This window comes from Phalaenopsis equestris, unplaced genomic scaffold (assembly GCF_001263595.1).
Source record: "Phalaenopsis equestris unplaced genomic scaffold, ASM126359v1 Scaffold000002, whole genome shotgun sequence".
NCBI classification, from domain to species: domain Eukaryota; kingdom Viridiplantae; phylum Streptophyta; class Magnoliopsida; order Asparagales; family Orchidaceae; genus Phalaenopsis; species Phalaenopsis equestris.
Window position 1 is genome coordinate 22341927 of NW_018164444.1, and position 24722 is coordinate 22366648.

At 36.2% G+C, this 24722-nt stretch overlaps 1 protein-coding gene and 1 pseudogene across 1 annotated transcript; both read left to right on the forward strand.

Moving 5' to 3' along the window:
* Positions 1–1269: 1269 nt before the first annotated feature.
* On the forward strand, positions 1270–16756 carry LOC110029999 (mediator of RNA polymerase II transcription subunit 15a). The gene is made up of 7 exons (XM_020732533.1): positions 1270–1332; positions 4623–4697; positions 4824–6233; positions 8323–8667; positions 15392–15589; positions 15674–15762; positions 16268–16756. The coding sequence occupies exons 1-7, from the start codon at positions 1270–1272 to the stop codon at positions 16470–16472; spliced, it is 2385 nt and encodes a 794-aa protein (XP_020588192.1). The 3' UTR covers positions 16473–16756.
* Positions 16757–17892: 1136 nt separating this feature from the next.
* Positions 17893–23772, forward strand: LOC110018060 (annotated as a pseudogene).
* The last annotated feature ends 950 nt before the right edge of the window (positions 23773–24722 follow it).

Below are 24722 nucleotides of genomic sequence, written 5' to 3' on the forward strand. Positions count from 1 at the left end.
CACGCTTTATGTAAGTTAGTAGGGTCTTTGATGTGAGGATGTTAGAAAGAGGGAAGGGCTTGAAATGACAACTATGGCATCATTTTAAGACTAATCCTCTATTGTATTGAGAGATTGCTATATGAATATACGATATATCTCATGAAAGAGGAGGTGGTGAGAGAATTCTACTTAATATGTTCAGGAGCATAGAGTAGAGGGTGGAAAATGCATTAGCAAGAGAGTCTGATAACTTAAATGCTGAAGGACTAGGATGAATAAATGGTTAACCAGAGGATGCATATAGAAGTTGTGTAAAAATATTTGCCAGAAATATATTTAACAACTCAAGTAGCACTCAACATGGATAATGTTGGTTCATGTATGTGAGTCAAAATAATTTGAAGGATGCTAACATGATGATTTTGATTACATTATTGGGATGTTCACTTTTATCAAATCATTTTAGAAGAATAAATTTAGAGACTAATTTTAGTTTTTATGGATGATAATACTTCAGCAAATGAAATTGTTTGTGACTGGCAACTTTTGAATCTTTATGCACGCTTTATGTAAGTTAGTAGGGTCTTTGATGTGGGGATGTTAGAAAGAGGGAAGGGCTTGAAATGACAAGGGCTTACACTTTTACTATGGCATCATTTTAAGACTAATCCTCTATTGTTAATTTGTTTTAATCTTCATTTTTGGAAGATCAAACATGCTACAATTTTATTTGGTCTGGGCAATGTTTGTAGGGTAGCTTGATGATGCATTTGCAGCTCCTTTTTTCATTACAATAATTAACACAAAGGGTAAATTAATCATTTTTTTAAGAGTAACGTATGATTTAATTGTGTATCAAGAACCTCATCATTTGCCCAGCAGCAGCTTGACATTAGCTAACTTATCCTTGATTTATGAACAACTTTTTATTTCTACGATAATGCTACAAAGAGTGACTAGTTTCGATAATAATTTGAGAGATTACTTTGCAAGGAAGCCTAGGATATCCACATCCCCCAAAACTTCATTTTCAAGAAACCCATTGCTTGCTTTTGGTAGATTTTGTGGTAATTTGTAATCAGAAGTAATTTCTATCTCTTGCACATGCTTGTTCCATATGATTTTATTGTAATTTTGGAGTATCGCATATTGATGTACCTTTTTAGCAAATGCTACGCCTTTTCTACTATATGAATAAAGAAAATATAACACTTGCATATTCCTTACTGTGGTGTGGTGCAACTTCTGATTTTCTCTAACAACCTTTATTTTCTCTTGTCAGCATCAATGGATTCAACCGCTCAAACGGGGCATAATGGTGCTGATTGGCAAGAAGAGATTTATCTAAAAGTGAGAACGATTTATCAACTTGTTTATTATTTTAACTCTTATACAAAAAAAAAAAAATCATATTGATACATATATGTACTTTGTTTTTCTTACGACATAGCATGGTTAGCTGATTTTGTCATTTCTTCGGTTACATCCTAGAATGCAACTATCGTTAGGTGAATATTGTTTGATTCGCTTCTTGAGTGCTCTTAATGCACGAGGCTCTTAGGGTCTCAATTGGAATGCAATACCAAAATGTAATATTCTTGTCATGTCAGCGTCTATTTTTTCTGTTATTAATGCATCATTTTATGAAAGAATTTATTATATACAATTTTATGTGGTATAAGGGAGTTAGACGTTATAAAAAGGCTTTAAAATCCTTTCGGTTGGGTACCTGGGATATTTTTACTTTGGTCTTTTCATTAATGTGATCATTAATGATAAACAAAATGTACTCTTGTTGAAAATTTAAGTAACCTCCCTTTGCCTTCTACCTCTCTTTTGCTTCCTTATCCTTTCCCTCTTCTTGTTTGGAAATTGAAATAATACCCATGGTTAAGAAGCAAGTGGTGGAGAAGAAGGTGCCAATGGGAAAAATCTGGTTTTAGGAAGTTCGAAGCAAAGAAGCACCTGCTGAAGCTGTCATTAAGTGGCGACAATGGAAAAAGACCAAGAAGATAACAAAGGGTTACATTATTTAATATCTGTTACTATAAATAATATTGGCTAAGTTGTGAAATTGTTAGAAATTGTATAATCTTTTCTCAAAACTTTTTTTTTTAGTTGGCGCACCTTCATTAATCTAACAATTTAAGAATTTACATTCAAATAAAAAGCTATTTACATGATTGAATTTTATAGAAAATTTAATAATTTTTGAAAAAGGTCATTTTTGATCAACAACAATTTAACTCAATGATCAACTTGTTCATCAGAAAGTGTCAACAACATTAATGTAGGTGGTTTTTTAAATCTTGGACTAAAGCGGGCGTCCCACCCCATGCAGGAGTCGCGTTTGAAGCTTGGACCGAATCGATCCAAGTATTCCGAGGAGCTAACCATTCCTCTTGAGCTACTCATAGTTATCCTAATATTATATATTTATTTTTGTGGGAATTTAGGGTTAGTTTTGTTGTGATTTTTTTTCGGGACAATCATTGGCGGCGTCTCAAGTTTTTCCTTCTAGGGCTATATCCAAGGGTCGAGTGGTGTTTCAGCTATATGTCGCTCTTGATGTGACGATTATTCTTGCTCTACCCCCTTGCATCATTCCCACAGTGCTCCACATCACCCATCATTAGGGGTGTCAATTCGGGTCAGCGGGCCAGATTTGGGTCCGACCTAAAAATGACCCAACCCGAATAGGGTCAACCTAAACCCATCCTAAATAGTAAACGGGTTGAAACCTAAAACCCGAACGCGACTTGAGCCCAAGCTTGAACTGTTAACCCGAACACGACCCGAACTTTTGTGCTTATTCGGGTCATGTTTGGGTTTTCGAGTTCAGCCGAACTAAACCCAATAATAAACGGGTCAAATTTTTTGACCCGAAACTGACTTGAAAGATATTCTGGTCAACCTTAACCTAGATTTTTCAAGTCGAGTTCGAGTCTTGTTGGCGTGTTGGGTCAATTTTTGACACCCCTACCCATCATTATTGCAGCAGCCTCTCTCGAATAACAGTTCCAATTTGTTTTTCTGCGGTTCCAGCTGCCCCCATCACCTTCCCCTCCCTCCTCTTTCGCTGCCATCGCAGTCCCAACCCTCTATCTTCACAACTGTTGTTGTTCAATCCTTCTAGTTTGCTTTCATCGGTGTGCTAGCTTCTCCTTTGTTATTTCCTGCAGCCGTCAACTTTTACAAGTATCATCTCCTGTTGTTGTTTCCTTATTACTGTTCCCGCCGTTTTTAGCTATTGCCATCCTCCCCTTTGCTGCTTCCTTCAGCCTAAAGCTTGCAGCCTTTCCGGCCTTCCAAGTCCCAATTCTATGTAGCCCCTCATCCACCGCACAGAAATACCTCCCTGCTGCAACCACATATCTCCAACACCCCATAATACCCATTCCAATCACCTACCACCACGTTCAGTCCACGTAAAACCTTTCAACCCGCATAACCGACCACTACACTTTGAGATACAACCCTAGTTGAGTTTTTATGTCATGTCAGTTATTATTTCCTATTTGATTTCAGTAATACGATTTGCTTTCCGTATTATCATTTGATTAACTCTAGTATCATTTGGTATCAGAGTTAGCCTAACCCTAGTCCTATCCTAGGGTTACCTAAATCCACCACTACCTAACCCAATTTTTCAAGTCAACCTCTAAATTTTTTTCTTTCCCATCATAAATAAAACCGATACACCCTCTTTTACCTCCCAAACCTAAACACTAGCCACTCCACCGAGCAGATAATTACTGGAAACTTTTAGGGAAACGACCCAATCTCGTTTATGAGAAATCTGCAAAGATATGTTCAAGAACCTACCATGGACGAGATGCAGTGAGAAATTCTTCAATTGCAATAGAGACTCATTACCTTTGAGAGGAAACACTAGGGAAGTGTCAGTCATGGTCACAATGGTGATTTGTTTGATCGAAAGGATGAAAAACTACTATCTCAAAAATTTTGACATGGAATATTATAAGAGAAACCGGAATATGAAAGGAAAAGTCAAACAAAATTATTACAAAGTCCAAGATAAAAAAAGAGATGCCACACAAATGCCACCAGTTAATTACAAACAAGACATGTTCTTGAGGCAAATATCACCAAACGACCATCATATCTTACAGACATAGTTCAATCCCAAGATCAAGTGACAAGAGGATACCCGGTCGAACATTCAAATTGATCCCACTTGAGGAGAAACTAATTCAAAATGGCGAACAGGTGCGGCTACAATCAACAATCTCAAATCCATCCGAACTAGAAAGTGCGCCGTGTGCCAAAGTTTTGGGCACAATGCATTAGATTCCCAAACATGAGTATTATCTATTTCACCTAGCAGGGAGCAGTTGAAATAATAGACGAGGATACAATAGGCATTGAAGAAGGTGAGGATCCAAAAGAACACCAACTTCTAACTGACGAGGGAGAGATGCACGTTATTTAAGCTGAACCCATGAGAGACTCCAACATGAGTAACATTAGTTGTCCAAGAGGGCCATGAGTTTGAGAAATCGACATCAAGTATTAGTGTGGTTGCATTTTTTTTTTATGTACTCATTTATCACATCAGCTTCTCACCGGCATTATTTTGCCGCATCTTTTATATTCTTATAGATATGTATTTGTGGCAGATACAAGCCATGAAAGATGCGCATTTTGCTGAGCTGCAGGAATTCCATATGAAGATCACCCAGCGATATCAGCAGGTTCTTATTTGCTAATCAGATTCTTTTCATTTTCAAGAATTTAATAAATATTCTGACTTGGGAGAATGTGTACTTAGCACACTTGGTGATTTTTTTTCTTTTTAACATTTTGGCCTTGAATTACAGAGTGAGATGTTGCCTCATGCAAAGCAATCAGAGAATTTTGAGAAATTGAAAAACTTCAAAATCTTTCTGGAACGCGTGTTAGCTTTCCTTCAGATCTCTAAAAGTAGTATTACAATTAACCTCAAAGAAAAACTTCCTTATTATGAGAAACAAATAAGTGGATTGTTAAATTCAAATAGAAGGCCAAGATTATTTCCTGTACAGCAGCAAGGCCAGCAGCAGCTACAGCATGCTGTTGGACATGCTCAAAGCACATCCCAGCATCAACCATCTCAAGTTTTACAAGTGCAGCAGCATGAAAATCATGGAAACCAGGTGCACCAATTGAATATGCCAGGTTCTATTACAACTATGCAATCAGCAGTGACCTCCGGTATGCAACATGGGTCCATGACATTACCAACTTTAGCTGCTCCTGCAGCACAACTGAATGCAACAAATTCAGTCCAGTCTGCCTCTGAATTGGATCTGGTCCAAGTGAATTCTTTTGGTTCGCTGCAACAAGGTTCGGTGGGCTCAGTACAACAAAGTGGTGTTGTGCCTTTGCAGAATTCAATTAGTGCTGCCCAGCAAACCAACCTTAACAATCTGTCACAAAGCTCTCTGAGTGGATTGCAACCTAATGCAACCTCAATGCAAAACTCTAATGTTCTACAGCAGCAACATTTGAAGCAACAACAGCAGGAACATTTGATGCAACATCAGCAATTAAAGCAGCAGATGCAGCAACGCCAAATCCAGCATCAATTGCTTCAGCAGCAACAAAGACAACAACTGCTACAGCCACAGCAGCCACTGCAACAACAGCAGACGCTGCAGCAACAGGTGCATCTACAACAAAAGCAGCAGCAACCTTCACAATTGCCAGTGCACCAGATTTCACAACTTCATCCTATGAATGAGCTAAATGAACTCAAGTCCAGGCAAGGATCCACCATTAAACCAGGAATATACCAACAGCCACAGGCCTTTGCAGGAGTCCAGCGCCATAACTACTATCATCAACAACTTAAACCTGGTGCTTCTTTTCCAAATTCATCTCCCCAAAATCTACAGGCTTCATCCCCTCAAATTTCTCACCATTCTTCACCTCAAATAGATCAGCATGCTTTGTTGCCAGCTGTTACAAAAACTGGTACACCTATGCACCCAACAGGTTCACCCTTTGTTGTGCAATCTCCTTCTACTCCGCCTGTTGCCCCATCTCCCATTCCAGGAGACTCCGAGAAACTAGTGTCCACTGCTGTTTTACTTCCAACTACAGGACAAACTACCCATCAACAAACTGGCATTGCACCACTTCAATCCCAGTCAATTGCTGTTGCGACACCTGGAATATCGGCGTCTCCTTTGCTAGCAGAATGCTCAGCAAGTGCTTCTGAGCGACCAGTGGAACGTTTAATTAAGGCGGTTAGTCTTCTTTCCTAGCTATTTCTATGTAATATTATGTGATTGCTGCTATAGAAATTTTTGTAATGCTGGAATAAATTTATTTCTTTGATGGCAAACATCCCTAATATTTTCTATCTTTATGTGCCATATAAAGCTTAGGGGTTTATTTTCAAAAGTAAATGTCTGTTTATGGTGTTTTTTAGGCATTTTTATTTTTTCTTTTTAAATAAATCTAGCTTTTTTTTTTTCACTCAAAATAATTTTTAAGCATTTTCATTGTTTTAAAACAACCATCACTGCTAGCTCCTGTTATTAGCCGCCACCGCTATCAGCAATCACTCCCATGGTTGACACCATCTCTAGCCATTTGTGATTGGAGGCCACCGTTGATTACTACCTCTCGTCACTGCCACATCCTTCCACTAACACAACCACTCATGACCATCTTTGACCATTGCTGGCAATTGCCACCATTGCGCCGCTAGCATTTGCTGTCACTATTATGTAAATCAACTTATTTGATATTCCATAAAAATAAAAATAACATATTTTTAAAATCTTAAACATGCTTTATTTCATGTTAAAACATAAATAAAATTAAGAAAAATACAAATAAAAAATATGCAGTGATCTGAAATGGACCCTTTACATTTGCATGGGATTGCGTTTTCATATATGTCACGGTTTGGTCCCAGAACTTGGAGTTAGTTAAGGCTGGAATGGGCAATTGGAGGGTGAAAGTAAACATTTTTAAATAACATTCCTCAATAATAACATTCAAATAGAAAAGTGCCTCTAATTCATAATATATAAATAAACATCTTCTAAGAATACACATAAGATCAACCAGTATGATACATTAATACAAGTAATATAATAATAATGATAAAGCATGTAAATCAATCAAACTACCACCTATTTTCAACAGTTCATCTCTATAAACAAACTCACTCATATCAGTCATGTCAATCTAGTAGGACTTTTCTCGAAAGAATAGTTAATTAACAATTTAAGTTTAAACAATTTAGTAAATAGTTATCACTTTATTATGCATTATTTTTATTTATACAAATGTTTAATATGATTGTTCAAAGAAATATGTTGATCAATTTATACGGTAAATTTAACCTTTTTCATTTTATAGAAATTTTATTAAAACATCTTAATTTAATATATTTACATGCTTTTAACAATTATATATTTTAATTTTTTTCTTTTAGGAAATCATCTCAGGAGCACCATCAAAATTTTTTTTATTTTGTACCATAAAGGCACAATTATTTTCATTTTGTACCTTAATGACAACTTTTTTCATTTTGTACTATTAATAAAACCTCGTTCATTTCTTTTTCTTTTAACATGCACAAATACAATAGCGTACCCAGTTAGTACTATTAGGGGGTGTCTCTTATGAATTTTATCATTCATTTTTCATTTAGTGCAGTGCAAAAGATAAAATAATAGTGTTTTTAATGTTTTTGTCTTCTTTAGATTTATACATCTAGTTCTCATTTTCACTAACTAATTAGTTTGTGGTGAAATATCAACCCAAGTATTCTTATATTATGTTACCAAGTTTGGGGAATCTTGAGCCATCAACCAATCAATGCAGTCACATAAATTTATCATTGCTCAATAATGAATTTCCTATTTCTCTTTTATTCTTTGCTAGCATTAAGTTTATGATCATTCTCAATTAGTTGAAGAATTCAACGATTTATATAATGTTAAAATCTAAAGTTGGAAGCCTTGGCAAATACACTTTGAATACTTGATTTGCTTTTAATTTTCTGCTTTATTTTGAAGTCATCCTTTTATTTTACTTTTGGACATCGAAATCTTCCTTTAACAGTGTGATGTTTATGATGTTCGCACTTTCTTTAACATTAGCAAATGTAAATGACACTTTAATTGTATGAATATTGAATTACAAAAAAAAAATAGATTATGCTTTTTTATGTAAATTTTGCCATCTATTAACATTTTTTTTTTGTGGAGTGCTTGTTTTTTGAGAACTATGATATCATTTTGGCTACTTTACCATTTGTCAGCTTGTTCTCATATGAAGCTCGAATTTTACAAAAATTCCATTATTAACTGCTTTTAGGTACAATCATTGTCTCCAAAAGTCCTTGCCTCTGCCATTAATGATATTAGTTCTGTTGTTAGCATGATTGACCGGATTGCCGGATCAGCACCGGGCAATGGCTCGAGAGCTGCTGTTGGTGAAGATTTAGTTGCAATGACGAAGTGCCGTTTGCAAGCAAGAAATTTCATGTCGCAAGATGGAGGTGCCACCACGAAGAAAATGAAGAGGCACACATCTGCCATGCCATTAAATAATGTTTCTTCGGCAGGCAGTATAAATGAAAATTTTATGAAATTTGGTAGTCTTGATTCAGCTGATTTGGAATCCACGGCAACTTCTCATTTCAAAAGAAGAAAACTAGAGGTACTTTCACTTTATTTTTTTTATACTAGCCGTGTTAATTCTACAAACGTCTTCTTTGATTTTTGCACTTTTTTTGATATCCATTATTCATTTATATAAATTTTATTGATTTCTTTTATTAGAATATTAGAATATTTATTAATATAGAATTCTATATTAATTACTTTTATTTTCTTTTATTTTCTTTCCTTCATTTCTTTATTCTTCTTTTATTTATTTCCTTACTAGTATATTCTGCAATGCGTATTTATACACCTCTTTGCATCAATAAAAAATATCTTATGGTTCTATTCTAACATGGTATCAAAGCCATGACCGTAACCTAGCCGTCGTCGGCTGGCTAGTCTAGGTCCTATCTTCTCCTCTGATCGAGCATGCCAAGTTCTCACCCGCTCTGATCGAGCCAACGGGGTCTTGCCTTCTCTAATTTGAGCCATTGTTCTTCCGTTAGATCTATCCCATCTCGACTAATTCAAGCTGTTGTTCAAGAAGGTTTCTTGTCAGAATGCGCCCAAAACTTATCTCCGCTAAGCTTTTTAGTCTTCCTCCTAGTGTCGTAACTGCAACCACTTGGAAAATCTGGTGGTTTCATATGGTGTGGTCGAAGCGATTCCTCACGACGGTGGCATTCCTTGCAGTTGGCGTGGTCTTCACATGAAAATTTTTAGGTCGAGGGCGGACTTCCTACAGTAGTCGTTTCCCTTGCAAAGCACACCCATCTTATCTGCTGCACTACCGGTTCGACACCATCCCATGGATCACCTTCATCGGTGGCATCATCATATTTAAGAATTTGGCAAGGCATCAGTTTGGAAACCATCTAGCAAGATGTTCCTAGCATACTTTAAACTTGTTTTCATGTGTTTTGCTTCTTCATTGGCGGCATTTTCGTTTCTCCATCCATGGAAATTTGCATCACCTCTAGAGCGATACCAACATGGATTTCTCCTTTGTTCTCTTGGCTTCAACCTTTCTAACCTCCTGGTATTCACTTCCATGACTGTTAAGATTATGAAGAGGCACTAGGTCAAATGGAAATTTATCATCAACAAGGTTGCGTGGTCGAAAAGTTTGGAGTTTGAGTTGGCCCAGTCGGTGGCCGGCGAGGTTCATCAAACTAGAGTGTTGGCAACTGTTACTGGTTGGGCAAAGGATGATTGCTTCCAAGCCTAAACAACGACGAAGTTGTTCAAACCTTCGACCAAATCTTCCGCTACCAACGGTCTCACTACAACTTCTAAATCTAACACAGAACAACCAACGTTTACCCAAAATAATTTGGAATCCTCCAATTCTCTTGAAAATCAAATGGAGCACTTAATCAAGCTATTTGGATTCAGTCTGCTCTCTTTCGGCCTGTCAACCTTCCACGTTCATCAGGATACCAATCTTATGACACTCATCTCTTTGGCCTCTTCTATTCCACATGACACAGACCGCATGGCTAAAAGCTGTCCAGCCTTCTCGACCAACTATCCTTGTCTAGGGAAATAAACTGTTAATATTGCTGACGGGTCCCAAAGTTTCATTGATGGTAAGGGTTCTGTTGTTTTAACATTAGGTCTATCTCTGGGATCTGCGTTACATGTGCCTCTATTGAAGTGTAACATTTTATTGTCATTAAGCTGACATATGACATTGATTGCGTTGCTCATTCTTCTACTGATGTCTGTGCTTTTCAAGATCATCATTTAGGGAGGATGATTGAAACTGTTAAGAGGGTTGACGGGTCTACTTCTTCCAAGAGAAATACACGAAAAACGAGGACACTACACTTAGTAGTTGCAGTTAATCTTGGTCTACTTAATACCCTATTACGTTTTTACACTGTCGTTTGGTTTATTCTAATTCTCAGTGTCTAAAACAATTATATACATTGATGTTTACTAATAAAAACTCATTTAATTTCAAATATGAGGCCTGCAGTTTAGCTAAACATCATCATGTTACTTATCCACCCCACAAATACACTCCTTCCGCTCATTTCTCTCTTATTCATAGTTACTTTTGGGAACTCTCTCGCACTTCTAGCTACACCAATAAACTGTGGTTCCTTATTTTGATTGATGATCACACTTTGATGACCCGAGTCTTTATTTTTAGAACACTTGGATGACCTGAGTTTTTATTTTAAAAGATAAATCTGAAGTTGCTGTCATTTTTAAAAACTTCTACACCTTCATTTTGACCCAATTCGAAACTCTTATTCAAGTCCTTCGAACTGATAAGGGTTTTAAACTTTTTAACATTATATTAGGAGATATCTTACTAAGGTCATTCTCTATCATAACTCATATACCGACACTCCTCAACAAAATGCAGTTGCTAAAAGAAAAAACTGACATCTCTTCGATGTTACTCGCTCCACTATGCTTCACTCTAATGTCCCAAAATATTTTTGGAATGATGTCATTCTTACCATCTCCTTATCTCATCAATAGATTTCTCTCAAAATTTCTCAACTTCCATACCCCTTTAACCATCTTGAGATCGTATTTTCTTAACAATTGAATATTCTCCACTTTAGATCTCAAAAGTTTTGGATGCACAACCTTTGTTTGGAACAGAGCCTCTACTTGGACTAAACTTGATCCCAAGTCCATTAAATGTATTTTCCTCAGGTATTCTGCCACTCAAAAGGGGTATCAGTGCCTTGAACCTATCACAAATAAGGTTTATGTGAGTGTCGGTGTCTCTTTTTTTGAAAGTGTTACATACTTTGCTAACTCAGCCCCCAGTGAGGGGGAGCTTGAGTTTTTGGACACTGTTCCTTACCCTACTGCTGTGAATGTCCCCCCTACGTCACCTACCATCGAAGAACCCTCTGTTTCTTTGACCCCACCCACGTCTCCTATCACCAAGGAGCCCTCTGTCCCTTTGGTCCCACTTGCACCTCCTCCCACTCTCCGTGTCTACACTCGATGCACCTGCTCTGGAGCTTGCTAACCCCTTGTTGAACCTTGAATGCCCTACGGACGACATCCACAACACTACGCTGACTCCAAATGAGGAAGTCAGTTCCTCTAGTAAGGTACGCAGTCAAACAATCTCTCTATCCCATGACAAATTGTCTCTCTTTACAAATTATCACCAACCTAAAGAGTATTTGCTAAGGCCCTGACTTCCAGCTACTATTGAGGCTGCCTTAGCAGACAGCCTTGAAAGCTGTCTTCATTGAGGAGATTAATGCTCTTCAGCGGAATCATACTTGGCACATTCTTAATCTTCTTTGGGACAAAAAAGTTGTGAGATGCCGATGAATTTTTAGCAACAAGTTTAAATTCAATGGATCCTTTGAACGCAACAAAGCATGATTGGTTGCCGAAGAGTACTCATAGACTTACATAGTTGACTATGAGGAGACATTTGCTCCAGTTGCTAAATTAAACACCATTCAGTCCCTCTTATCTCTTGCAGTGAATCTGGATTACCCTTATTTCAGTTTGATGTCAACAATGCATTCCTGAATGGTGATCTTACAGAGGAGATATACATGACCCTCCTTTCAGGCTTTAACTTAACTGCCTTCTAGGGGCAGGTTTGTAGACTGCGAAATTTTTTTTATAGATTGAAGCAATCACCACGGGCATGGTTCGGGAAATTCACAATGATGGTGGTAAGCCATTGATTCACTCAGGCTCAATCGAATCACTCTCTCTTCTTTCGACACTCCTTCAGCGGGTAGGTAGCTATTCTTATTGTCTATGTTGATATTGTTCTCATAGGTAATGTTTTACCAGCATTGGAGACTCTGAAAAGCATTATTGCTGCTTCTTTTGAAATGAAAGACTTAGGATCTTTCCGGTATTTCTTAGGCATGAAAGTTGTTCGGTCATCCAAGGATATTTGTCTATCTCAGCGAAAATATATGGTTGATCTTTTAATAGAGAACAATCTTTTCATGTGCTAATCAACGACTGTCCCTATGGATTCAAACTAAAAACTTATTGATGTTCCTAATGCTGTTCCTGTAAACAAGACTCACTATCAGAGCCACATAGGGAAACTCATTTATTTTGCCCATACACGACCCGACATATGCCACATTGTGGGGATAGTTATGCAATTCATGCAGGATCCCTATGAGCACCACCTCCATGCTGTCCATCGAATTCTCGACTATTTAAAATGAAAACTGAGCTCAGGTTTGTTTTTTTTTCCTTTACACATCTCGTTCTATTGTAGTTTACACAGGCGCGGATCGGATCATGTCCGTCCATGATTGACGATCTACCTTGGGGTACTGTTCATTTGTGTGAGAAAACTTGATTATGTGGAAAAGTAAGAAGCAGTCTGTAGTTGCTCGGAGCAGTGCGGAAGCCGAATTTCGATCCATGACTCTGAGAATTTGTGAAGCTCTCTGGTTACGCATAATGCTCTATGAACTACGTATGACTGTCTCTGCTCGCTCCCTTACAATTGTCCTGTGATAATAGGGCTGCCGTAAGCATTACTTACAACCCTGTCCAACATGATCGCACCAACCATATTGAGATTGACCGTCACTTCATTAAGGAAAAACTCGAGTCCAGGGATTTTTGTATTCTATTTGTGTCATCTAGCGGTCAGTTAGCGGATATTCTCGCAAAAAACCTTCCTTGGGTATTGTTCGATGAGTTCAAATTCTAGTTGAACATGACTGACACCTATGCTTCAGCTTGAGGAAGATTATTAGAATATTAGAATATTTTTTAACACAAAATTTTGTATTATAATTACTTTTATTTGCTTTTGTTTTTTTTCCTTTATTTCTTTATTCTGCTTTTATTTATTTCCTTGCTAGTATATCCTGAAATGGGTATTTATATCCCTCTTTGCATCAATAAGAAATATTTTGGGTTCTATTCTAACACTTTTTCTAGTTCATTTTTGCTTTTATTTAATTTACATAAACCTAGTCTTTCTGATGTTCAATAGTTTAGATATAATATATTTGTATGGTTATTTGTAAACGCACTTGTTTTTTTAAATCAACATGGCTTGGCAGTTTGGACAAGGAACGAAATTATTGGTTTCGATTATAAAGTGAACATGAAACGTGGGAAAACAACAAAACTTCAGAAAAGTATGAGCAACTTTTGAAGGAGAAGAAATGTGTGCCCCGAGAAAACTGAACGAGTTAGATTGATTTATGATGGAGATATTTTCAGATTTACCAATAAAGATCAACTCTTTAATTTATCATGGGTTGAATTGATTACTTGCCATGAATACTCTATTTATGGAAGTAAGATTTACGAGACCAATTCATCTATACCTATTTAATTCAAATTGAAATCAAATATTAGCATTAAGGATAATTAAACCTATTTTCAATTAAAGTAAAGTTAGAAAATATTAATATAATTGTAATTCTTGAAGCGGACCTTTAATTTAATTTTTTGTAATTTTACTACACCCATTCCTTTGAGTCCGAAAATGTTTTGAAGACTCACATAGCTGTCCTTTTTCTGGATGCCTAGTGGCCATGATGGTCGAAGTGGAAAAATTGGTTCCTGGACATTTGTAAAATTTTTAGGAAATGGGGATTATATATTTAAAGTTTTTAGATCCAAATTTGTCAATGGATGCAACATCTAATTTAAAACAATATCGCAGAAGATCTATTTTCGCTGGATAGTGATCGAAATTGCCGCAATAACTCAGTGTTTTACCATCGAGTATAGGCAATAGTTGTAGATGTGCAAAACGAGCATGTTAAGAAATTGGAAACAATAAATGATCATGTATCTTCATCTAGAAGATTGGGAAGCAATAATATTTATTAGAATATCTTCAAACTTTGGTGTAATAAATTCTGGTTAAATCTCCAATATTTAACTTTGTATCAGTTGTCATTTCAATAATTCGCTTCATAGATTAACTGAAAATATTATTGATTTCCTTTTTTAATTGTCGAAGGTATTAAAAGTGTCTGAACTGTTGATTTCTAGATATTGGTTTTTAATTGAATATTTCCTTACAAGTAACCGTCTCGAAAGTTCAAGCAATGTTCAGTTAAATCTTCTTTATCCATACCTAAATTATGTTTGTAAGAATTCTTCATATAAGATTTTTATGACCTAGATGAAATATATGAACATAATACTATGGGTGATTCTATAATGAATATTTCAAAAATTAAAAATCGGCAGGCCTACTTTTGAGTTTGTAATATATTCTTCAGCAATTAGTTATTCATCTTGAATAAATCCTTGGCCGTATCAATGTCATTATTTCATGCAAAGAAATCTAAAAAGATTGATTCTATGATTTAGGCGGTGTTTGGCTGCGTCCTGGATTTATTTTAATTAGGATTTATAAAATCTGATTAATCCAGAGTTATCAAATTTATATTTTACAGAGAAATACTCGCGAGTTAAATCACTTGAATCTGTATGTGAATTGGATTTAGTAAATCTGGATTCATGTCAAAAAATAGATGGAACAAGCGAATATTGGATTTAACGGAACTTATGCTTTAAATTTTACATTTTTAGTGCTTATCTGGATTTACGTTAAATCCATGGCTAAATCAAAAGGGTTACAAAAGTGTTACAAAAAGACCCAAAGAAACAAAACAAAAGCTATGCCTCTTGGGCATTTACAAAATCAATGGCTAAATTCAGGTGAATGTATGCTATCAAACACCCCCTTAAGGAAACTTCATGATTCCCTATTTAAATTATACTGGTAAATCAATCTCATGCAATATATGACCTTGATGAAATTTATCATTTTGCAGGGCACCATTGCTCTGCATGAGGAAATCAGGGAGATAAACCAGCAGCTTATCGACACGGTGGTTAATATATGTGACGAAGATACTGATTCTGTTGCTGCTGCATTCGAAGGCGGTGGAGAAGGGACAATCGTTAAATTCTCCTTCACCGCCGTCGCGTTCAGTCCCAGTTTAAAAGCTCATTTTGCTTCAATGCACATGGTTATATTCTAACAAAAACATCCATTCTTCCCTTCAAGCAATTTCACTTTTATAAATGTCATCTTTATTTTATTGCCCATGCAGTCCCCAATAGCTCCTTTGAGATTGCTGGTTCCTTCCAGTTATCCAAAATGCTCTCCCCTACTTCTTGGCAAGCTTACAATTGAACCCAGGTAAGATGCAGTAATGTTTCAACCAGGGATGTAAACGAGTTGATTTGAGCTCAATCAAGCTTGAGCTCACGCTTAATTTCACGAGTCGAGCCAGCTCACTAGTTGGCTTGTGAGAGAAAGCAATATTAATTTAAGCAAGTGTTATAATAAAATGATAAATTAAATTATCAATTAGGAGATGAATAATAAGAAACTATTTGATATAAAATGTAAAATATCATTTTTTGATATTTGTAGTAATTTAAATACAAATCTTGAATTTTAATGGATTTTATGTATATTTCATATTAATTATTTTTTATATGAGTCGGCTCATGAGCTAACAGGTCGAGTCGGGGCTAACTTGAGCTTGGTTTGTTAGCTTGAGCTCAACTCATAAGCCCGAGCCAGCTCACGAGTTGGCTTGACTTGGTTAGACCCCTAGTTTCAACTCATGCAGAAATTTCACTCAATTGTCTCAGACTTGTGCTAGTTTTTAAAACTTTTTCTTGTTGAAAATGATCAGCAAAGAGTTTGAAGATCTGTCTATGAAAGCGAAGTCGATGTTCAGCATCTCTCTTCGATGCCTTCCGCAGCCGATGTCCCTCGGAGAAATGGCTGGGACTTGGGATGCCTGTGCTCGCAAGGTGATTGTTGAGTATGCACAACAGAGTGGAGGGGGGAGCTTCAGCTCAACCTATGGTGCCTGGGAGAACTGTGTTGGTGCTTGATCCACTTCAATAAATATAAACCAACTCCCTTCATTTATTCCCCCTTGGGGCTTTGTGTGTTAATATTCGCTGCAGATTCTCAGCTCTATTCAATCAATAAACACCAATAAAAATGTTTCATGCTATTTATATAGATATAGATATGTTGTCGTCTGTGATATATTTATGTGGTATTTATTAGCGAAGGAAAGGCTGTTTTGGTTTAGGCATTGAGAACTGGTTTCAGCTGCTTTTGTTTATTTGATTGGTGAAACACTTGTTATGTAAATGTAAAAATTTATTGACATGTTGTATCACTGTGTCACATGGTTAATTTTTGTGCCGTATTTGTAGTGGTTATTACAAGTTTGTATGATTACATAGCACTTAAAATACTGTTATTTACAAAATCTAGCTCCCTTGTGATGTTTTTGAACTACCAAATCAATGTATTTATGCGTGCTGCGATCATACTATTGAGAATTTGATAAAATTGAGAAGTATGGGTTGGGTTTTGTGATGAGTGACTAATTTTGATATTTGAGGGAGGATTTGAGAAATAGAAAAGGGTGCTAGAGTTGTAAATAACAATGTTTCTGTGTGCTATGCTGTAAACAACCTAAATATGAAAAAATAGTGATGTTAATTTTGATATTTGAGGGAGGATTTGAGAAATAGAAGGAAGAGGGTGCTAGAGTTGTAAATAATAATGTCTCTGTGTGCTATGCTGTAAACAGCCTAAATATGAAAAAAATAGTGATGTCATGCTTTTGCTCCAATCACAAGTTGTTCATGCTTAGTTGGACTCAAGACCTTGAGATGAGTTTTTAATATTTTTGTTTTTTTAGCTTGTTTATGTTAATTAAAAAAACGTAAAAAATTGAATGATTATATAAACTTTCATATAAATTCAAGTTTTAATTTGTACATGATTTTAATATAAAATTTGTAAAGAAATAAAAAAATTAATTGGAGAATTTATATTTTAAATAAAATTATTGAAATGCAATTTTATAAAATTGAGTAAATAAATAATTATATAGATTTAAATGTAGCAACTAACTAGTTTATATCAAGTGAATGGAAAAATATATTAATTATATATAATTGTTTTTGTAATTAAATAGCATAGATAAATATGAGTAAATTGGTTCATTGATACAAAATAAATAAATAAAAAATAAGTTTGTGTATATTGATATTAAATTATATTATTAAAAAAGTTTTTGTTCACTAAATTTTATTTAAATATTATAAAATATAAATATAGAGTATTTAATAAGTGAATTACTAAAAAATCTTATTTGTAGCTAAACAACCCTTAAGTGTTATTTATGTAAATACATAAGAATTATGCGGTTGCATGTAAATACATCCTCTTTTTTTTATTTTTTCTGAACTCTTGAAAGAAAGGAGTATTGCTGGCTGCTAAGCGTTGAATCCCGTCTTCGTGGCCTTCGCTAACGCTGCCACCCATCCCTGAACATGCATGCACTCCTCCTCTTCATTCTTGTTCCGATGCACCCCAATTCGCCGTACAGCCTCTCCCTCTCCTCACCATGGCCGCAGCAGCCACCTCCGCCTTCACCAAGTTCAAATCCTCTCTCCACACCATCCTCCTCCGCCGCTTTTCCGACTCTCCGGCGACGCCTCTTACAATGGAAACCGTCCTCCCCTTCTCCGCCCACAAATGCAACCCGCCTCCACGCTCCGTCACCACATCTCCCAGCGAGCTCCTCTCTTTTTTCCGCACAATGACCATCATGCGGCGCATGGAGCTCGCCGCCGATTCCCTCTACAAAGCCAGACTCGTCCGTGGCTTCTGTCATCTCTACGACGGACAAGAGGCCGTCGCCGTCGGCATGGAGGCTGGCATCACTCGCCGAGACGCGATCATCACAGCCTACCGGGACCACTGCATCTATGTCGCACGCGGCGGCAGCCCCTTCGAGGTCTTTGCCGAGCTAATGGGCCGCCGCGCCGGATGTTCTAAGGGAAAGGGTGGATCTATGCACCTCTACAAGAAGGATGCCTCGTTTTACGGCGGCCATGGAATCGTCGGAGCCCATGTGCCCCTCGGCTGTGGGATAGCTCTAGGGCAGAAGTATTCCAAGGAAGGGACTGTTACATTTGTGCTTTATGGCGATGGGGCCGCCAACCAGGGACAGCTCTACGAGTCGCTCAACATGGCGGCGCTCTGGGATCTGCCTGTTGTTCTGGTCTGCGAGAACAATCCACTGTAAGTTTTTTTTTTTTTTTTTCAGTTTACTGCTTACTTCTCGGTAGGGATTTCGATTTGTGTGTTGCGATTGATTTCTGTTTAGGGTTTGGTTTCAGTTGGGATGGGGACGGCGGAGTCGAGGGCGTCGAAGAACCTGGATTATTATAAGCGTGGCGACTATGTCCCTGGTCTCAAGGTTCTTTTTTTTGTTCTTTGTTACCGTTGGTTTTAACCTTTTTTTTTTTATTTGTGATAATTTACATGCATGCCACTTCAGTCCTATGTATTTACATATCTAACTCCCAAAATTTAGTATTTCCCAAAATATTTTTTTTACATATATATATATATATATATATATATATGTCACCATACTTATGCATGAAAGTGTGTATTTCACTCTTTAAAAGTAGCAAATTTTAGGTGTTAGATATGTAAATACATAAGAATCTGGTGGTATGTTTGCATACGGTTTACACTTTTTAGTAAATTGGATTTAGAGAATTATGAAAGTCATGTTTTATGCTCAGCTTGTTTATGATTATGCACATTTTTTTATTGTACGTTACTGTCACCTCTTTTTGTTGAGAGGTTGATTATCTTTTATTTTGGCATAGCACCTAAAACATTGCTATTTACAAATCTAGCATCCTCTTTCGTCTATTTTTCAAATTCTCGCTCAAATATCAAAATTTATGATAAAACCCCAACCATATTTTTCATATTATCAAATTCTCAATTGTTTGATCACGGTACACGAAAATACATCGGTTTGGTAGTTCAAAAAGATCATATGTGTGCTATTTTGTAGGCTCATTGCTTTCCATTTTTACTTGGTTTGATCAATATATATGCATTTTAATTTTGTTTTAATAGCTTTCTTCTCTCTTTTCTTCTTCAAGAGTATAATTTATTTAATATGATGGAATCATTTAAGAATGCTCATTGAAATTGTAACTATGGATATGATAAAATCTCTTTTTAAGAGCATTTTTTTTTTAATATTTAGTGAGCATGAATGATAATACTTCTAATGTATGTATCCAATGTTGCCCTTCTATTTCTGATTTTCTTGCAACAGGTTGATGGAATGGATGTTCTGTCCGTAAAACAAGCTTGCAAATTTGCCAAAGAATATGCTCTACAGAATGGCCCTATTGTGAGTAATTTAGTCGCAGCATATTGCTTGTCATAGCTAAACAATATATCAACAGTTACAAGAATACAAGTTGAATTTACAAGTTGATACTGGCAGGTTCTAATCAGATCTCGCCAACATAAAAGGCGAAGCAGAATTTTCATCTTACTCAATTTGAAGTTGCTGACTTCTTTTTTAATTGTGTTGATTATGTCTTCTTTGCTCTTAGTTCTCTTGCTTTAGTTAATGATTTTGATTTTAGAATATTTTCTGATACTTACAGGTTTATCTCTTTCAATTGTTGTTGAATCAGGTTTTGGAAATGGATACATATAGATATCATGGGCATTCCATGTCTGATCCTGGAAGCACTTACCGCACCCGTGATGAGATCACTTCTGTGAGACAGGTTTGATGGTCCCAAGCCATGTTTTAGTGTATATGAACTTCACGCCTATTCTGAAACAGCTCATCTTCATATTTACAGGAGCGTGATCCAATTGAAAGAGTTAGAAAGTTGATATTATCACTAGAGCTAGCGTCTGCTTCTGAGCTGAAGGTATTGAGTGGAATTAATTGAATGAACTTCATGGGTTGAGAATTGGGGTGCAATCTGGTCGAGTCATGCTTGAGTCGACCGTGGCTCGAGCTTGACTTCATGTGTTAGGTAGTGGCTAGAACTTGAACACGATGAAGCTCGACTTGTTTAGGTTCATAACAAACCGTGCTCTCAACTCGTTTAGCTTTTATTAACATGATTTAGGAATATCAAATGCCTAAACTTCTTTCATAATAAGTAGGATTTTAATGTTGTATAATTGAAACATCATTAAATGGGCCATCAAGCCGAGTCTTAACCTCGCGGGAATGACACTTCTGGAACAGCAAAACAAAGAAAGAACAAAAACAGTAGAAAAAGGGTTTTTTTTATATTTTCATCTGTATCTTTTCAAAGCCTGTTATTATTTATATGTATGTTCTGATAATAATCAGTGTTTTAGTTATAACTATCGGTATTAATAAGCTGATAATTAAGGGTATTAATAAGCAGAACATAGTAAGTATATATGTATATAGTTTGTTGCCCCAAGGGACTGCATATAGTTTTTGTTTATAAGCTGATCACTTTTGCCTTGTGTCATTTAGCTTTTCCCTGAAAAACTCAATCGGAAGACCCTCTTGAGTGAGAACAAGCCCAATTCCAATGGCTAAAGCATCAATGTCAACTTGAAAGACTTCTCAAATTTGGGAGTGGCTAAATCACGAGCTGAAATCAATGCTTCTTTGAGGGTATTGAAGCTATTTTGCTGTTCCACATCCCGATAGAAGGTTTTAGATTTTAGGCAATTGGTTACCAGAGTCATAATAACACTAAAACCTTTTATTAAGCGCCATTAAAAATTAGCAAGGCTATGGAAACTTCTAACTTCAGCTCCCATGTCGAATTGCCAAGGTCTTCCCGATAGTAAATGATACATCTATTTCCAACATTCCAACACATTGCATAGTACTTCACACACAAAGTGTTTAATAATAGAGAAGGTGACATGGCACATATTTGAAACAAGTATATCCGCTCCCTTTTTAATCCATCCAATCTTATAAGGCTCCGGGTGCTTGGTAACTTCGAGTTGCAAAGCTTGATCAACATATTTGGAAATGGTGTTTTCAGTGCACCCACTGTCAATGAGCAGTTACACTCACTTTTTCGCTGATGGTACATTTGGCGTGGAAGATAGCATAGCTATGGAATGATAGATTTTGTTGTGGTGTTATAAGTGACTTCACTAGAACACATACAAGTGGTTGACTTTCATTTCCAAATACATCTTCAAATTTTGAATTTTTCATAGCTGTTTCTTCCTGCTGCTCTTTATTATTGGGTTCTCTTTCGAGTAGCAGAAATTGTTTTGCAAAATGGGCACTCATTGGATTTATGCCCAGGTTGAAGGCAGGGATAACACTTCAAATTGGAGGGTTTAGAGTATGGGTTTTCCTTTGCTTGGTACTAGCCCTTGAAGGGGTTTCTTTCATTGCTTGGTAAATTGGATTTAAATGCATTTTAGGACTTAAAAGAGCTCTCTTTAAAAGCAAGAGTGGTTCGACTGCTAGCTTCCTGCTCTTCGAAATTTATCTATCTGGAAGAATTACTTTGGGTGCTTTTATTTTGCTGTATTTTAGCTTTATAGGTTTACAGCTTGGGATTGGGACTCAAATGAATGTAGCTCCAGCTTATCTTGAATCGTATCACGTAGACCTCTAATGTATTGGGCATCCAACTGGTTGTTCCATTAATTGAGGTTGTTGCGTGCACTGAGATGATAGAATTTTTTTGTATAAGCACCAATCAATTTATTGCCTTGAGCGCAATGATGATATTGAATATATATCATCTTTTCATAATCTGTGGGTGAGAGGTGACTAAAGAAGTGAATGAAGAAACTAGTGGAGAGGAATAAATTCTTCATTATTCATTACAGTGGAGTATAGGTCATTATATAACCTCAGTAGAATATTCTAGTAGTCAAGTCTCTCTTATCACATAACTGCCCTCAAGAGCTTAGAGGTAATATGTTCTCCACCTTGGTTTTGTCGGACCTACTTTATGCTTGCTTGTTTCAGATGTAGTTGTGACCCTTCCTTAAAGGTGATGGGTCTTGGAGAGAACTATAAGCTTGGATGGGATTAGCAAGCGCTTTAGTACGAATATGCCCCGGTTGATGCTCTGTAGAAATATAGTGAATTTGAAGTAGCTTTGGAATGTCATTGGTGGATGGATGGAAGGAATTTCAGGGGGCATGGAATAGTACCTTGCAGGAACCTAATGAAACCATTCACCGTGAATGTTTTTAGGATTTGGGCTCTCCATATGATACTTCTTAGCAGATAGGGAGTTTTTAGGTGAAATTCTTCAAGTTGTTTAACAGAAATTTCAAGGCTGGAGGTATAGTGGTGGCGGGAATTGATTCCGGGAAAAGAGAATCATGAGTTTCTGATTGTGGAGAAGTTGGCCTTACACTCATAAACTACATGCTACATATTTCACTTGTTTTTCCGATTAATATATTAAAATATTTGCATTAATAATTTCATGTAAAAATAGAACTTATGGTTAATGCTTTGGATTTTTCAGGATACAGAGAAGGAAGTCAGAAAGGAAATGGATGAGGCCATTGCTAAAGCCAAGGTAAAGTGTTGCCTTGAAATTCAGCAGCATATCAGTAGTGTTTCTTATAAGGAAGTTTTGCATACATGCCACACAATTCTTATGTATTTACATATCTAATTCCTAAACTTTCATTTTTACATTAATACCGCTTTACCAATGCATTAAAAGGTGTATTTCACCCATTAAAAAGTAAATAACTACTGTACTTTTGATATGATGGGAATGATTTGGTATTAGCCAATGCATTAAAAGGTGTATTTCACCCATTAAAAAAGTAAATAACTACTGTACTTTTGATATGATGAGAATGATTTGATTGTTAGAAATGTAATAATTAAAGTTTAGAAGTTAGATATGTAAGTTCATAAGAATTTTGTGGTATGTATCTAAATGCCCTTTATTATTGATGTGAACTGAGAATTTATCTTCTCTACTCAGGAGAGCGCCATGCCCGATCCTTCCGAGCTCTTCAAGGATGTATGTGTCGCCGGTTATGGCGCCGAGGTAAACGAGAGTTATTTTTCTAACATAATTTATGACACCAATGTGCTACAAGTGTAAATATCAAACTCAGGTTTTAGTTCTGTAATACATGATATAAGAATTGTGTGGTATTTATATAAATTATCCTTTGTTTTGTCCTTTTTTGTAACAAGATAAATATTTGTTGGCTGAAACTAATATTATTCTGATGCAGGCATTTGGTCCTGACAGGAAGGAGTTGAAGGCAGCTCTTCCGTGAATTTGAAAACTTGGCTTAACGGCCATGACTAAAGATGGAATTATTAGCTGTGTTGCAAGATTCATGTTTACAGTTTCCTTCGTTATTTTTTCATAATGTGAAGACTTAAATAAATTAATTTTAAATAATACTCATGAATCTGCTAAGTATATTATTTACTTAGAACCATCTTTGTTCAACATGTGATTCTGATCATTTTATATAAATGTCAGCACAAAAAATTCTATATCAATAAATAACAATGAGTATGCCTCTAATAAAAAAGTGTTCATTTATCTCTTTTGTGGTGAAGAAATAAACTAACTAATGGAATTTACAAGCAATGGAGCATGTTAACCAAAGCATATTGATCTCTGTCCTAAAGATGGTTTGCTTCAACCATACATTTGTTATATTGAAAATGAATGGCTAAATAACTATTACTAACCATGGTTTTATTAAATCCCTAACACCTAGCTAAGATTCAATTTTTAACACCATAATATCAATGTTTTGATTGCACAATTCTTAGACTAGTTTAGTCTAATATTTAATGATTTCATATAATTCATGCGAGCCTAATATTAACATCCTATCTCTTTTAATCTAAGTATTCCTTAAAATTGCCAGAAAATAAAGATTAGTGAGTACATCTTAAATTAAATTAAGAACTAGCTTGGTTGTTGTTAAATCATTTCAGGTTGTTGGATCCTGTATGTTTCATGAATTCATACAATTTGAGAGAGATATTGTGAGATGAGTTGAGAAGGTGAAGAGAGAGAGAGAGAGTTTTAGGTTTTGTCGATCACTTTTGATGGGATGCCCCCCCACCCCCCTCTCCCTATTTGGATATCTCCTTGAGGAGTGATTTTTGCCTTTGTAGGGTTACAAAATGAGAAAAGAATTAAAGAAATGTTTCATTGTAGGTTGAATTATATAGAGCCTATTGAGATTTGTTGTTGAATGTCTGACTGCTCATAAATGGGCATGGATAGTGATTAGTCGAAAATTCATTTCTTGTG

Coding starts and splice junctions, on each gene's coding strand:
- LOC110029999 (XM_020732533.1), top strand. CDS start 1,270: ATGGATTCAACCGCTCAAACGGGGCATAATGGTGCTGATTGGCAAGAA. Junction 6,234..8,322: donor TGGAACGTTTAATTAAGGCG/GTTAGTCTTCTT, acceptor AACTGCTTTTAG/GTACAATCATTGTCTCCAAA. Junction 8,668..15,391: donor TCAAAAGAAGAAAACTAGAG/GTACTTTCACTT, acceptor ATCATTTTGCAG/GGCACCATTGCTCTGCATGA.